This window comes from Cryptomeria japonica, chromosome 5 (assembly GCF_030272615.1).
Source record: "Cryptomeria japonica chromosome 5, Sugi_1.0, whole genome shotgun sequence".
Classification (NCBI taxonomy): domain Eukaryota; kingdom Viridiplantae; phylum Streptophyta; class Pinopsida; order Cupressales; family Cupressaceae; genus Cryptomeria; species Cryptomeria japonica.
The window spans coordinates 216,291,520-216,305,157 of NC_081409.1; the positions used below are offsets into that span (position 1 = coordinate 216,291,520).

General features: G+C 35.2%; 1 protein-coding gene across 1 annotated transcript; it reads right to left on the minus strand.

The window, feature by feature from the left end:
* Window positions 1–229: 229 nt before the first annotated feature.
* On the minus strand, window positions 230–10,396 carry LOC131064394 (chloroplast protein FOR GROWTH AND FERTILITY 2). Its single transcript, XM_057998524.2, has 2 exons — window positions 9,972–10,396; window positions 230–1,477 (listed from the first exon to the last, which is right to left on the minus strand). The coding sequence occupies exons 1-2, from the start codon at window positions 10,263–10,265 to the stop codon at window positions 638–640; spliced, it is 1,134 nt and encodes a 377-aa protein (XP_057854507.2). The 5' UTR covers window positions 10,266–10,396; the 3' UTR covers window positions 230–637.
* Window positions 10,397–13,638: the final 3,242 nt, after the last annotated feature.

Below are 13,638 nucleotides of genomic sequence, written 5' to 3' on the forward strand. Positions count from 1 at the left end.
TCCCATAAAATTATGTTGACAATAACTCCAAAGATCTAATGCAGCACAAAAAATATTACATAACAAATGGATGGTACAGATCATCCAGTTGTCAAATGCATACTAAAGATAACTCTGTCCAACGAATAATTGATGGAACAGCCAAGAATAACTTTAGAATTGCTTTATGCACACTTGGAGAAGAATTTATGTTAATTTATTGCTAGCTTCATCTCTTCGCACAACACAGTTGCTAAACTTTCCAAACATTCTGTTTAAGGTAGAACTAAGCAGAAATATAGACAGATCTGTTTTGAAAAGTGCAAAACATTAAATTACGTAGAAAATAATATTCTAGTTCAAGATAGACATAATTGTTGGCCCCTTCTTCTACATACATTGACAAATGTTTATTCTGGGACAAAACTGATTGATGACTTCCATACAACCTCGAAGAAATCAAACAATCATCTACTCAATGCTCCCCTTGATCAGAACTATGTCTACAGACAGAGATAAGATCTACAATCAGAGGGGTTGACGTGCAATTGGAACTCATACTATGAATATCAGGAGCCCCTGAATGCACTATTGTACAAAATCTTCAAAAAAAAAGAGTTAGTTAATGGTGAGCTACTAGATTTGTGAACTACTAGATTTAGAAGAGACTGAACCCAAATAATTGGCTGAAAAGAATTGCCATTCCAAGAGTTATTGCTATCAGTGAGGATACCCATGTAAGTTTCTCTGTAATCCTTGGAACTCTACTTTTAAGTGCGTCACTACAAGACCCAATAAAAACTGTATAACAACTCATCGCCAAAACAGTTCCAAACAAAAACATACAAAGAAAAGCAGCTCCAGCTAGACGAGATGGCAAAGCAAGTGCAGGCAATATCATCATCAGTGCATCTGGCTGCAGTCCATGTATAATTCCTGTAGCAAAAGTTGCAAAACCAATCCTTCTCTTACCACCTGTCAAATTTGGGGAAGATTCCACAATGTCCACTTCACATTCACCCCCATCCAGAGCTACACAAGGGGTTGGTGTTTCTGAGACCTCCTTAATGCCCATTGCACCAATAACAAGCAATGTCATGCCCACGACTCTTGTTCCCCATGTGCGGATTACTTCAATGTGCAATTTATCTTTTAGCAACAAAAACAGAATACCAAAAATAACCTGACCAGCATCATGGCCACACCCCCAAAGAGCTCCCACAACAGCACTTTCCACTCTAGTTCGACCAATAGAAAGAGGAGCCAGTGCAGCAAGGTGATCAGGCCCCGACAAAGTGTGTAGACATCCTGCAATAAATCCAGTCCAAGCACTGTTAAGCAAAAAAGTACCAGATGCCTTCTCCCCAACCGCAATAGCCACAGAGTTCCCTGGTTTTGCAGCGGTATTGGCACCAGCAAAGGCTAATGCTGCCAGAGTAGGATGTATAAGGAGCACAATTACCACGGACAATAGACCAACTGCTCTAGCAGAAGTTGCCTGAAAATGATTGTGTTAGTTGTCTTCTTGCCAATTAAAGAATGTATTATGGGAAATCTATCTAGCAAAAGCAATTCAAGCTGATTAATCTTGCAAGTCAAAATTCACATTAAGCAAAAGCACTTAGATTGGGATTAGTGGTTCAAATTTGCCACAATATGTACTTTTATTCCAGTTCAAGAAAAATTATTTGTCTTGGAATAAATGTAACCATGAACCACTAATCATGATAAATAGAATGTATCGTTCATCACTAAAGATAACAAATGGCCAATCTTTACTTTGACTAATTTGAATGAGATAAATTTAAGGAAATGATGCAACTCAATCTGTCTTATGCACAAAATGCTCTGACTTCAATTATTTTGGAAACATGAATTTAGGAACAGTGTCATTAGTTTTGCCCTGCCAGTTAACTCAAACAATTAAGAATCTTTCACGTACTAGACGGTTTGGAGGAATCATCTTCATACTTATCTGAGGACAAGCCACTTAAATTCATGGCAAACAGAATTTGTGCATAAAAGTCAGAAAGGACGATAGCGCTGATGCTTAAAAACTTTCTACCACAGAAACAACTCCTGAGAGAAAAAAGACAAATGTCAAATATCTAAGTGGAGCCCATCTAAGTAGCAATTGGCACACAAAAATGAATAGTAATGCTGCAAGTTGAAAGCAGATGCAATCAACAAAATTGACAAGGAGAAAATGCAAGCAACTCTACTTGCATTTATGCTAATTCTAAAATTAGCTTCCATATTCTCTCTAATTTAGCAGTCAATTCTAGTCTAACATGATTGCTTTTCTCTCATAGATGGCACTACTTTTGAGTACCATCTGCCTACTTTGCTTATTTATGGACATTAATAAGGTTTTTCCTTTCCTTTTATTTTCTTTCTGACTTTCTTAACATCTGCAAAAGGTTTTATATTTGCCTCCAATTGATTCCTCATCCTTCCTATACCCAACTTCAAAGTACAAGAGAAGCAACATATATAAACTATAATTCATGGAGTTCATCATCAAGAAATGATATTAATTACATTATACGCAACTGTTCAGACTAATCTAATCTTTCATTTTGGGAATCACCATCTTCCACATGCGTTTGCGGCAAGCATGTGATAAAGCCAACCAAATGCATCCATTCTCTCCCTCAGCTCTGAGAAAAGCCACGCAAGGGCAGCTTATCAATACAAAATACCTACCCAAAAAACAAAAAATCGTGTATATTTGACCAATGGAGATCATTTGTATTTCAACCAACTACTCCCTCGATTCTCTAAAAACAGTCTATTTTAATTTTTAGGTGATTGAAAATACAAAAATTCGATTATTAACATTTGCTTCAAGTATTCTTACAACTTTGATGCACACTTCTATCTACAAAACTCCTCATCCCGTTCTTTTTGTTACTTCACTGATGTTTGAGCTTCCATGTTCTACCAAAAATCTCCATTGGAAAAAGTATACTATGCAAGAGAGGTAATTAGTTGTGCAAATCGATTAATTATTTGAAATACCAAATGGAAAAAGTATAGTTTCCAGTGTATACATTATTGTATAGAAATTAAAAAATTAAACTTGAATGGATATAACAAAATATTCCCTCCAGGATATTAAAATTCAAACAGGACATTACATCTTCTAAACTGACAAAATATTCAATTTACACAGATTGCATATGTACAGTCAGAAAAGCCTCTGAAATGTATGGCAATAGATTAAAGGAGCCAGATACGCAAGAGTGATTCTCAGAGATAACGATTCAATCTAAAGGTGCAATTGCAGGGTTAAGCTTCATTAGGAAGGGTCTGCAAATATACGTCATATATTCTACATGCACGGGGTAAGCAAGAAACTAAGGATTTAAAGTTAAAGTCCAAGCTTAATTGCTAGCACAAGCTAGCACCAAGCACATACATGTAAAGACAAATCTGATCTCACATAATAAAAATTTAGATAATCAATTTTTTTGGCACATCTATGATCTGAGATTCAAGTGGTAGAGCTGAATGTATTCAGGAAAGCTTGAGTGGAGACATGCAAATAATGAAAGCACATGTGAAAAAGCAAGAAAAATGACTTTGGAATAATGAAGTGGAGTAGATGGTATAGGTTCCAAGTCTGAACTATAAACTCCATATAGATCTGGACAGTTCAAATCAACAAGTCAACATAGCAAAGAGATGAGCCTCATGTCTCAAACATCAGACATCGAAGTTTTGTGGAAGGAATGGAAGGATGTAGCATTGAATCTGACAGGAAAAAAGGAAAAGTGTTTGAATTAAAGTGTTGATTCTGCCATACTTTGGAAGACTAGGAATTTCAGAGGAGCTGTGCTTCAAGAGAATGTCAAATGATGTAATTAAAGTGTTGATTCTGCCATACTTTGGAAGACTAGGAATTTCAGAGGAGCTGTGCTTCAAGAGAATGTCAAATGATGTCAATCAACAAAGACTTAGTTGATCTAGATGTTTTTAAGACTTCAAAAGGTTTCAAGAGTTTGGTAACATCAAAAGGCAAGGGAAAGCTCAATGATATCTGAACTACCAAATACTTGGGGACTTGCAGGTTCTTTCAGTTTTCCATGTGGGCTGTGTTGTCTTGTGCTGAAGTTAGAAATTCGATTTGAAAACAAATTTGGAAAAATATAACCCTACAACAGCAATTGCCATTTGTTCTAATCACAAAAATCAAGCTTTTAAAAATACTTTTGCAAAAACATTCAAAGGATTTTTGCAGCTTCTTAAAATTATAAATTCTGGTATCCAACAAGGAGAATCTGACCACCACATAAATTGGTATCATGTGGGGATAATAAAAACAAAGCTTGAAACCAAAGACTCTGACAAGGTAGGATTACCATGAAGTACAAAAATGCACTACCGATTATAACTTGGATAAACAGCACTGCATGGAGTCTTGCTGGAACTAGTGCCTGCAACAGCCTCAAAGAATGTGATAATGGATCCAACATATTCTCAAATGAACAAGACCACACCCGCAAGTCTCTGAAGAATGTGAATATATTTCATACATCATCTCCAATGAAAAATACCACACTGCAAGTTTCTGAAGAACGTGTAAGGCCACACAAGTAGCACTTGCATGCTAATGTGAGGTAGAACATATTCTCCCCTAATTTAGCTTATCCCAAAACAAGGATTGAAGACATCTGCCCAGCTAAAGCTAGGATCACTTCACAATTTTTCTAAAATATATATTCAGCATTTATAAAAAGAAGTCAAACTAGCATAAATCATAAGGAAACCCATTTTTAAATGTAATTGTGGGATCAAATAGGTAAAATGGAACGTTTTAACTAATATCCAGAATGGCTTTCAATTAAAATGTAAATGGAGGCCTAGTAAAAAAGTTCAGTAAGTACTAGGTAGTGAAAAGGATTGATTCAAAGATGTTACTAATGAAAGGATCGTAAAGCTATAAATATAATATTTTGATTAGCAATAAAAATAACATGTGAATGGTACCAACCCCAAGCCACCTTCAAACTTATCTAGTGTTTTTCAAGATTTGGGAATGGGGAGACATAGGAACAAGGATAGTAAAAGTTTCCCGAATATTGGGGATGGCAAGGGTGCTGCTGGGGGCAGCTACTAAAATAATATTTAAAAATTAACATTAAAAAATAACATTAACAAACTAAAAGAAAATATAATTACTAAATTTTAATCATATATAGCACAATCCATGACCCAACATTGAATGGCATTGTCACATTACTCATTAATGTCAAATGGTATGTATTGATTACATAGGGCTGAAATTACAATGGCAATCCAATGAACCATCTAATATCACATCAAATGCCAGTATAAAGTTACAAGTTTAACATTAAAAACATAAATTAAAAAACAGCAGAAGATTGCAAAAAGCAGGTGAAATTGTGAATCAAAACATCCGCAGAAATACTCACCCATGATCTTGCAGAGTTCTGGCTAGTCAGCACCACAGACTCAACAGACATGGCAGAGATTGAGTCATGCATGCAGACAGTAAAAACAAAACACACAAAAAATGTGCTAAAACAAGGAACTCTACCTTTTCAAACCCATCTGACTCCTGCAAATTTTCACACTGCACTTGCAACCTTGTTTGAGCAATCAAACAAGTTTGAAAACAATTCAAGAAGCAAAATTCTGAAAAATTTTGACTTCCAGGTCAAATTTTTAGGTTCCTTTTTTTCTCTTTTCAAACATTACCAGAATGTTATTTGATTTTTAAATGTAAATTTACATGTTTAAGAAAGTTTGCATTTCATTCAATTCAATTTTTATGTTGTTTCATGCTGATTTTATTATATTTTTTAAACAAAAATGTTGCTTTCTCATTAGTACAGAGTTTCTCAGGTTATTGTATACAAAAAATAAGTTTTTCTTCAATTCGACGTTCTTTTTCAGGACACTGGCAAAATTGTTTTGGGTGAGACTGGTGGTGTGAAATATCCTTAACAAATAATTTCCAGATTTGTATGCAACTTGAAAAACAAACCCAGATAGCCAGCACAAAACTCTTACACAACAGTGAGGAATATCAATAACTACATTCCCTCGGTTGACAGCAATCAACACAGTATTGAAACAATTTATTGAGTACTTAAGTAAATAATTTCTAACCTTTGTTGACAGCAGTTGTAGGCCTTATTGGCGAATTTACTCAAGAGATGCATACATGCAGCACTCAGAAGTGAATAACAGTTGTGTACAGCCAGCACAGAAAGTATTCCAGATTGTATTACCTAGAGATGGCTCTCTCCAACATACTATGCCAGAATAATAGGAGTCTCACAGCCAGGTAGGGAGAAAGTGCAACACCATTACCCAGAAGTGCACGCCAATAGCAGGGATGTATCCACACCCAGCAAACAAGGTTCAAACATTAACATAACCCAAATGCCATCATGCTCAACTGAATATTCATTAAGTTGAACCCTGTAGATTATCATGTGCACACAGATATACTTCCAGATTTGCCTGAGATAATATGATAGCAAATATCATTATTACCAAAATTTGTCTTCGAAGGAAGACTCTACAAATTTTCTCTATAGTGATTGATATAAATTGCCTTTGACAATCAATACTCTTTAAGTGCCTGACAGCCTCATTACTTCAAATTGTTACTCAGTTAATCCAAACAGTTGGGAAGCTTCAGAAGATAAGATCCTTAACAAGCAACCTCCAGGATTTGGGTCAGCTTCCATATCTTGTCATTGAACTTGTAACAATAAGAGGAGAAAAAAGTAAGAAAATGGAGAAAGGGAAACTAGCATACTGAGGGAAAAAAGAAGCTGAATTAGTATCTTCACTAATTTAGTATCAATTGATTTAGTCAAGATAGTTGCGACTAAATCGCTGAAAGATTGATTGATTCAGTTTAAGGGAAATAAGCATACACCTTTCTCTTTACTTGTGTGTCCCCTTCCCTTTTTATTTTATCTCTTCCTACCTACATTACTTTGTCCCTTATGCCTACCTTGCCAGATCTCCTTGTATCTATTTCCCCTTTCAGCCACCTACACCCTTCCACTCTCCCGTGGAAACCCCCCTTGAGCCATCACTCAACACATTATTGCACAAGAAGCATGCAACCCTTTTATGCCCCTTTCCTTCTTCAAAACATGTTTCTTTTTTCTACTCCCAATCCCTTTTCGGGCCTTTTCCCCTTCACCAATCTTTGGATTTTCTTCCTCCACAATGTCAATTACTAAGATCAATAAACATATATTCAAACCATTAATACCGAATCTGCCTGTAGACCATTGCAATGCGCAGCTGCTTACCTAAATGATTGTTTTTGTGATTTTTTCTGAAGCAAGGCTATGTTTAGAGTATTTTCTTTTATTGTTACAAGTAGGATTAAGACAAAAAATAAGCAAATAGAAGATAGTAGAGAGCTGAGGGAAAAAAAAATTTGTGAGCGTAAGCTTAGTATGATGCTAAAACAATGTAGAAGTTTGAATATATGGTAACAACACCCTCAGGTATCACAAGTAAGCACATTTGATATTTTGACATTCTTACTATTCTTTCACTTAAGTTATATTGACTTTGATTCCAATTTCAACAGGTTTTGAGTTCTTCTTTGGCTGCACAAAATTGAAGCATATACTCCTTTATCCACTTGATTGAGTGCAACCAATTTACTGCAAAAGAAGTAGAAGATTTGGTCTATATGCATTCCAACTTACACCTCCTATAACACAAGAATATCGACTACAAGAAAATAACATCATAGAATTGAAATATAACCTCTGAGTGTGCTGACTTGAATGCATTTATTTTAGAAATTGCAAAAGACACATTAGATGATTATGAGGCTCTAAAACACGATATTGCTAGTGAAAGTGCCATTGTGGTTGCTTGTGGTTCTGATGCAGGGCAAACATACACCCCTCTGCCACAACTCAAACTCATAACATAAAATGCAGCTCCAAATACTCAAACACAAAACTCATGCATAAAATACAAAATATCGTCACTCTGCTTTCATTCAACACTGAAATTACAACAGTGAAACACAATTTATTCATACCAAATCAACTAACACAAGAACACGCTCTCGACCTTTTAATGGCCTAAAAGCTCCTCAAGGCATTTTCTCTTCCCTCCACTCTCTCTTTGTGAAGTGTCGATGTCCCTCCACCATGCTGCTCCAATCGTTTTCATCTACATGCACTGCTCCATGACCTTTCCATTTCCAAGAATTCACCCAAATCTCTTACTCTTACTTAGATTCTATATTCCACAAACCAATCCCTTCTTCCGCAGTCCACTCCACATGTGATGCAACACACTCTGCATGCGATGTAAGGTCTCATATCTGCCACCTCAAAATGCCCAATGCCCAACTCCCAACTCCTACACAGCACTTCCATCTTCAACGCAGCCACTATGCCCTTTTTGCCTCTACGTGCTCTCCCAAATTCCATCTCCACATTTCCATATCCTCAGCTCGGTTTTGCCTTCTTTTCAGGCATTCATCTCCATCACAAGCATTCCCCTCTCTTTTTCCACCACCACCACTGTTATGCAGCCTCTTTCCTATTTAATGGACCGATGCCCACATATCTTGCAGACATGGACATTAATTAGATAACGGTCACCACTTATTGTTCTCCTTTCCTGACATGTTTATTCAAACCCCTATCTTGGTGCGCAGCCCTTCACTTCCTTCGTTCCATGCACTCTTTCTCTTTCCCACTACTCCTTAACTCTTTGTCCACTGCACAGCTTCTTCAGTCTCATTCTTTAATGCATATTCCCATTAATCTGCAGTTGGTCATCCAAAAATAGCCGCCACCCTTCCAATATTTATTGTCTTTTAATCTTTGCCCATGGCCGTTATTATTAATGATGCCTTCTCCTAAATTCTACCATTCTCTGCATTCTTATTAATGCCCTTCAAAACAGTACAGAGAATCATTAACGACAACTTCAGAATAGTGCTGAGAAATTAATGGCAGATGCTCTGCATCAGGTTCAAATGAAGTTGAACAAAGAGATGACGTAGATGCTTTCAATGGCAAGCAAGATGCAGAGTTTTTATTGTATTGACTACTTTAGTGTTTTGTAATGACTTGCTGAACCGAAGAACAAAACAAATCACTGCACCAGCATACCCAAACTGGTAAATTAGTATATTCCGCATAATTCTTCAATGGCCTCTTTAAAGAGTTCTTAATAGGGAGACTACTATTATGGCCTCCACATGCATGACACTGGAATCTACTTTAAGGCATCTGCATACTTTGACTTGAATGTCATTAACATCATAGTCATCAAGAGACATGCAGTTGGGATGCAGGGAATGGAATATCAATTTCAGAATGCTTGTTCACAGAATCTAATTTTAAGGCCTCTACATACTTTGACCTGAACGTCAATAACTTCATAGTCATCAAGAGACATGGAATTGAGATGCAAGGGATGGAATACCAATTTCAGAATACTCATTCATAGGATCTACTTTGAAGGTCTCTGCATACTTTGACCTGAAATTCATCAACTTCAGAGTCATCAAGAGTCATGGAGTTGGGATGCAGAGGATGGAATATCAATATCAGGATGCTCGTTCACATAATGAGAAAGCCCACCAAGGTTCCATTGTTAATGAGAAAGCCCGCCAAGGTTCCATTGTTCACCCTTAGTATCTAAGAGAGATGAGGTAAGGTGGGGTTGGGGTTGGGGTGGGCGGAAGGGACGGAGTGAACTTAGTAAAATACCCAATACCCACCAAAATTTTTACTCTGCAATCAAAAAATATATATTCTAACACAAGATATGGAACCAATCAATCCCTGGACTAGACTTTTTTTAATTACTATTTTATCACCTGTGTTATTGTCAAACAAAGTGCCGCTGAGTTCATTTGAATTTGCATCAAAAGATTTTACAACGTATCCTCTAATCCACATTTTTATGAAATTGAAAGCAAAACAAGAGAGAGAAGGATAATAACTATAGCGTACCATTTTTTTCAAGAATGCAGGTGTGTAGTCATGTTGAGCTGTCGGGGTTTCCTTGATATGATTTGGTGGACCTTTGAAGGCGCATAATGGTAAGAGATTTTTGCGCTGGCGTTGGGAATGTCCATTGAAGCAAGAAAGTACCAAGGGCAGAGGCTTCTTCGCACAAAGCGGAGCAATAAAAGAAGCAGTAGAAGGCCTTGTATACACAGAAGGATAATGGTGATTGTAATTAAGTGAAGCTACTTTTAATCGAGTGACAGAATAATGGGAGGAATGGGTAAAAATTTTCTCCATGAACCTTCAATTTCTTCCCCTGCCCAAGAAGTCTTGCAAAACCCCAGATAACTCTAAAACAAACCCAAGGAAATCTCTAACCCAAATACCCAACACAATTTTCGTTTGCTTCTGTGTAGTTTATCTCATCTTAAATGTCTTACTTCTTGCATTATCCAGGGAGGGAATGTAATTATGCGTTATTAGAAGTTAGAAATTTTATAATTACATGTTTTTGAAATTAAATCTTATGAATAGGATATTGATTTGTGGGGAATGAGAAGTTAAAGAAATTTTATAACTAGCGCTTGCATCCAATAGGAAAATATATTTTGAATAATATATGGGAAGCTACAAAATTGTAGAACGTAGAAATTGTATTTATTAATGATAATTATTTGTAATATAAATAAATTGATTTTAATAAAAAATCTAAATATGAATAAATGTAAATTAATTTAAAAATCTTAATTGTACAAAATATTATTACAATAAAAAAGAGGATTAAATGTGATTTATTTATTTTAGAATTCAGGTAGAGTGAAATCATTCCACCTCAAATGAAAAATAATTAACATTAACTTTTTTATTTTTTATCTCTAAGATCATATGAGTTGAGTTGGGTAACAATTTTGTTGGATGAACTTATTAGTTAATGTGATCTTTTTTGTTCAAAAGGTCTTATAGCTAGTTGCACCATTTGAATAATAATATAGAAAATAATATATATGAAAATTATATATATATATATATATATATATATATATATATATATATATATCGTTTTATGTTATTTTTTCGTTAAAATATAATTAGGTTCATGAGAGTCATAATAAAAGAATAAATTTACTATTTAGATTTCAATGTTATTATACTAAAAAAAATTTTAAAAAAAAATCTATATACTTCTATAGTTTTAATAGATGCAAGATTCACAAGAATTATATATTTAATAAAAATATAAGTAAATAACTATCTATATTTAAAAGGTAAGACAAAAAAAAATTAATTTATTACAATTGCAAAATTAATAAATTATCACCCCTAATTTATAAATAATGGAGACATCATTATCATTAAACTGGATTAAATAAATTAATATTGCATTCAACAACACTCAATAATGTAATATACTAGCAATTGCACCTTGGTGTGCAATGGGTATGTCGAAATGGTGTGGAAGGTCAATTAAAAAAAAAGGTGGTCTATTTTTTTTGCATACATTTGTGCATTGCATGAGGTAGATTGATAGACCATTTAACAAATCATATGTGGATCCATGTAAGTAGAGTGGGAGAGTGAGGGAAATATATAGATAGAGGGAGAGAGATAAAGAGATAAGGTGACAAAGGTAAACAATTCAACAGCCAAACATTTTTCTAGAATGATATCAATTTTGTTTTAGTGTCAATTGATACATTTTATTTTGGTTTCGAAATTGTTTTGAAAGAATTTTAGCTAAAACTTCAAAAAGTCAATAACTTGATTTAAAATCTCAATATATATTCTCTCTTTGTGCGCTTTGGTATCTGGTTGCAATTAATAAAGTCAGTAAGTTATTTTGAAATTGTTTTGAATCTTCAAGAAAGTATACATCAATCGATTCACGACAACTTTGAAGAGATGAAATTTTGGATTGAATCTTGCTTGAACAATTTTTTAGACCATGTCTATAACTTTGAGAGTGTGCACAACTAATTGTACATACCTTAACTTTCTATTGCGAGAGCAATTGGTGGCAAGCTTCTTCTTTATTTCTTAAATTATTGTATGATTTTTTTTTTCATTTTGGAATAGCTATCAAAGGAGAATGTAGGCTATATGCAAAGGCCTTTAATGGATTTGAGTTAGACATTGTTCTAAATGTGAGGTCTTCTCTTTCAATTTTACCAAGATTGATTGTGGTTTTATTTATCATTAAGCCTTGTGTTTGGTGTGCAATAGTTGCACTAAAGAGGTGTGGAAGGTCAATTGGGGAAATTTTTGGTCTATTAGTTGTATACATTTATGTATTACATGAGATCAATTGGTAGGAAATTTAGCAAATGATGTTGTTTGTGCTACAAAGTTCTTAATGAAGAAATAATAGCTTCAAATCAACTACTCATTCACTTAAATAGATCCAATCACAAGTGAAACAAAACCTATGATTCAAGAAGATAATTAGGCTCAAAGAGGGAGAGATATAGGGGGAAGAGTAAGATAGAGAGGGGGTAAGGAGGTAGATATGGAGATAAAGATGAAGATGGAGAGAGAGAGAGAGAGAGAGAGAGAGAGAGAGAGAGAGAGAGAGAGAGAGAGAGAGAGAGAGGAAATGATATATAGATAAAGGTAGAATGAGGGAGAGTTATAAGGTGGATAGAGATGAAGAAATAATGAAATAGAGATAAAGGGAGAGATACAAGAAGAAATATGAAGATAGAGTGAGAGGAAGAGAGAAACAAATATACAGAGAGATAGAGAGATTTAGAGAGAGGGAGAGGGAGAGATAGATATAGAGAGATAGAAAGGGAGATATAAAGAGGAAGAGATAGTGAGATAGAGAGATATAGAGGAAGACGGAGAGGGGGAGATACAGAGAGATATACATGGTGATATAGAGTGAGAGAGTTCAAATTAATAAGTATCCATTACCAATACACTCATGTTATGTTTGAAATGGAGAGAGAGAGGGTTTGGGAAGAGAAAGGGGTTGTAAGAAGATCAATATAGAGATTAAGATAAAAATGGAGATCGAGATGGTGATGGAGATGGATATGGAGAAGAAGAGGGATATGGGGGGAGAGAGGGGAGGGGGGAGAGGGAGAGATATACGATAGATCTAGAGATGGAAATATTATGAGATAGAGATGGAGGGAGAGATGGAAGAATAAATATGGAGAGATAGAGATAGAGAGGCAAATAGATATATTATAGCTCGGTCTTGGATGAGCAAGAGGAAGAGAGGGAAACATGTATAGAGATAGAGGAGAAAGGAATGTATAGGTAGAGATGGAGATAGAACAAGAGAGGATAAGGGAGAAAAATAGACAGAGAGCTAGAGAGAGTTGGAGGGAGAGATAAACAAAGATATAGGGAGATGGAGAGGGACATATATATAAAATGTGAGATAGAGTGATAGAGAGAGAGAGAGAGAGAGAGAGAGAGATGGAAGAGATAAATATAGAGAGAGAATAAAAGCGGGTAATATAAAGATAAAGATAGACATAGGAAGTGATATATTCAAAGAGGGAGAGAGATAGAGAAATAACAAGATAGAAATACATGGAGAGATGGAGGAAGATATATGGAGAGATAGAGATACATAGGCAAAGAGATATGGATATAGATATCTAAGAAGAGGCAGAGGTAGAGAGGGAGAAATATGGATGGATAGAGAGAGGCAGATGAAGAG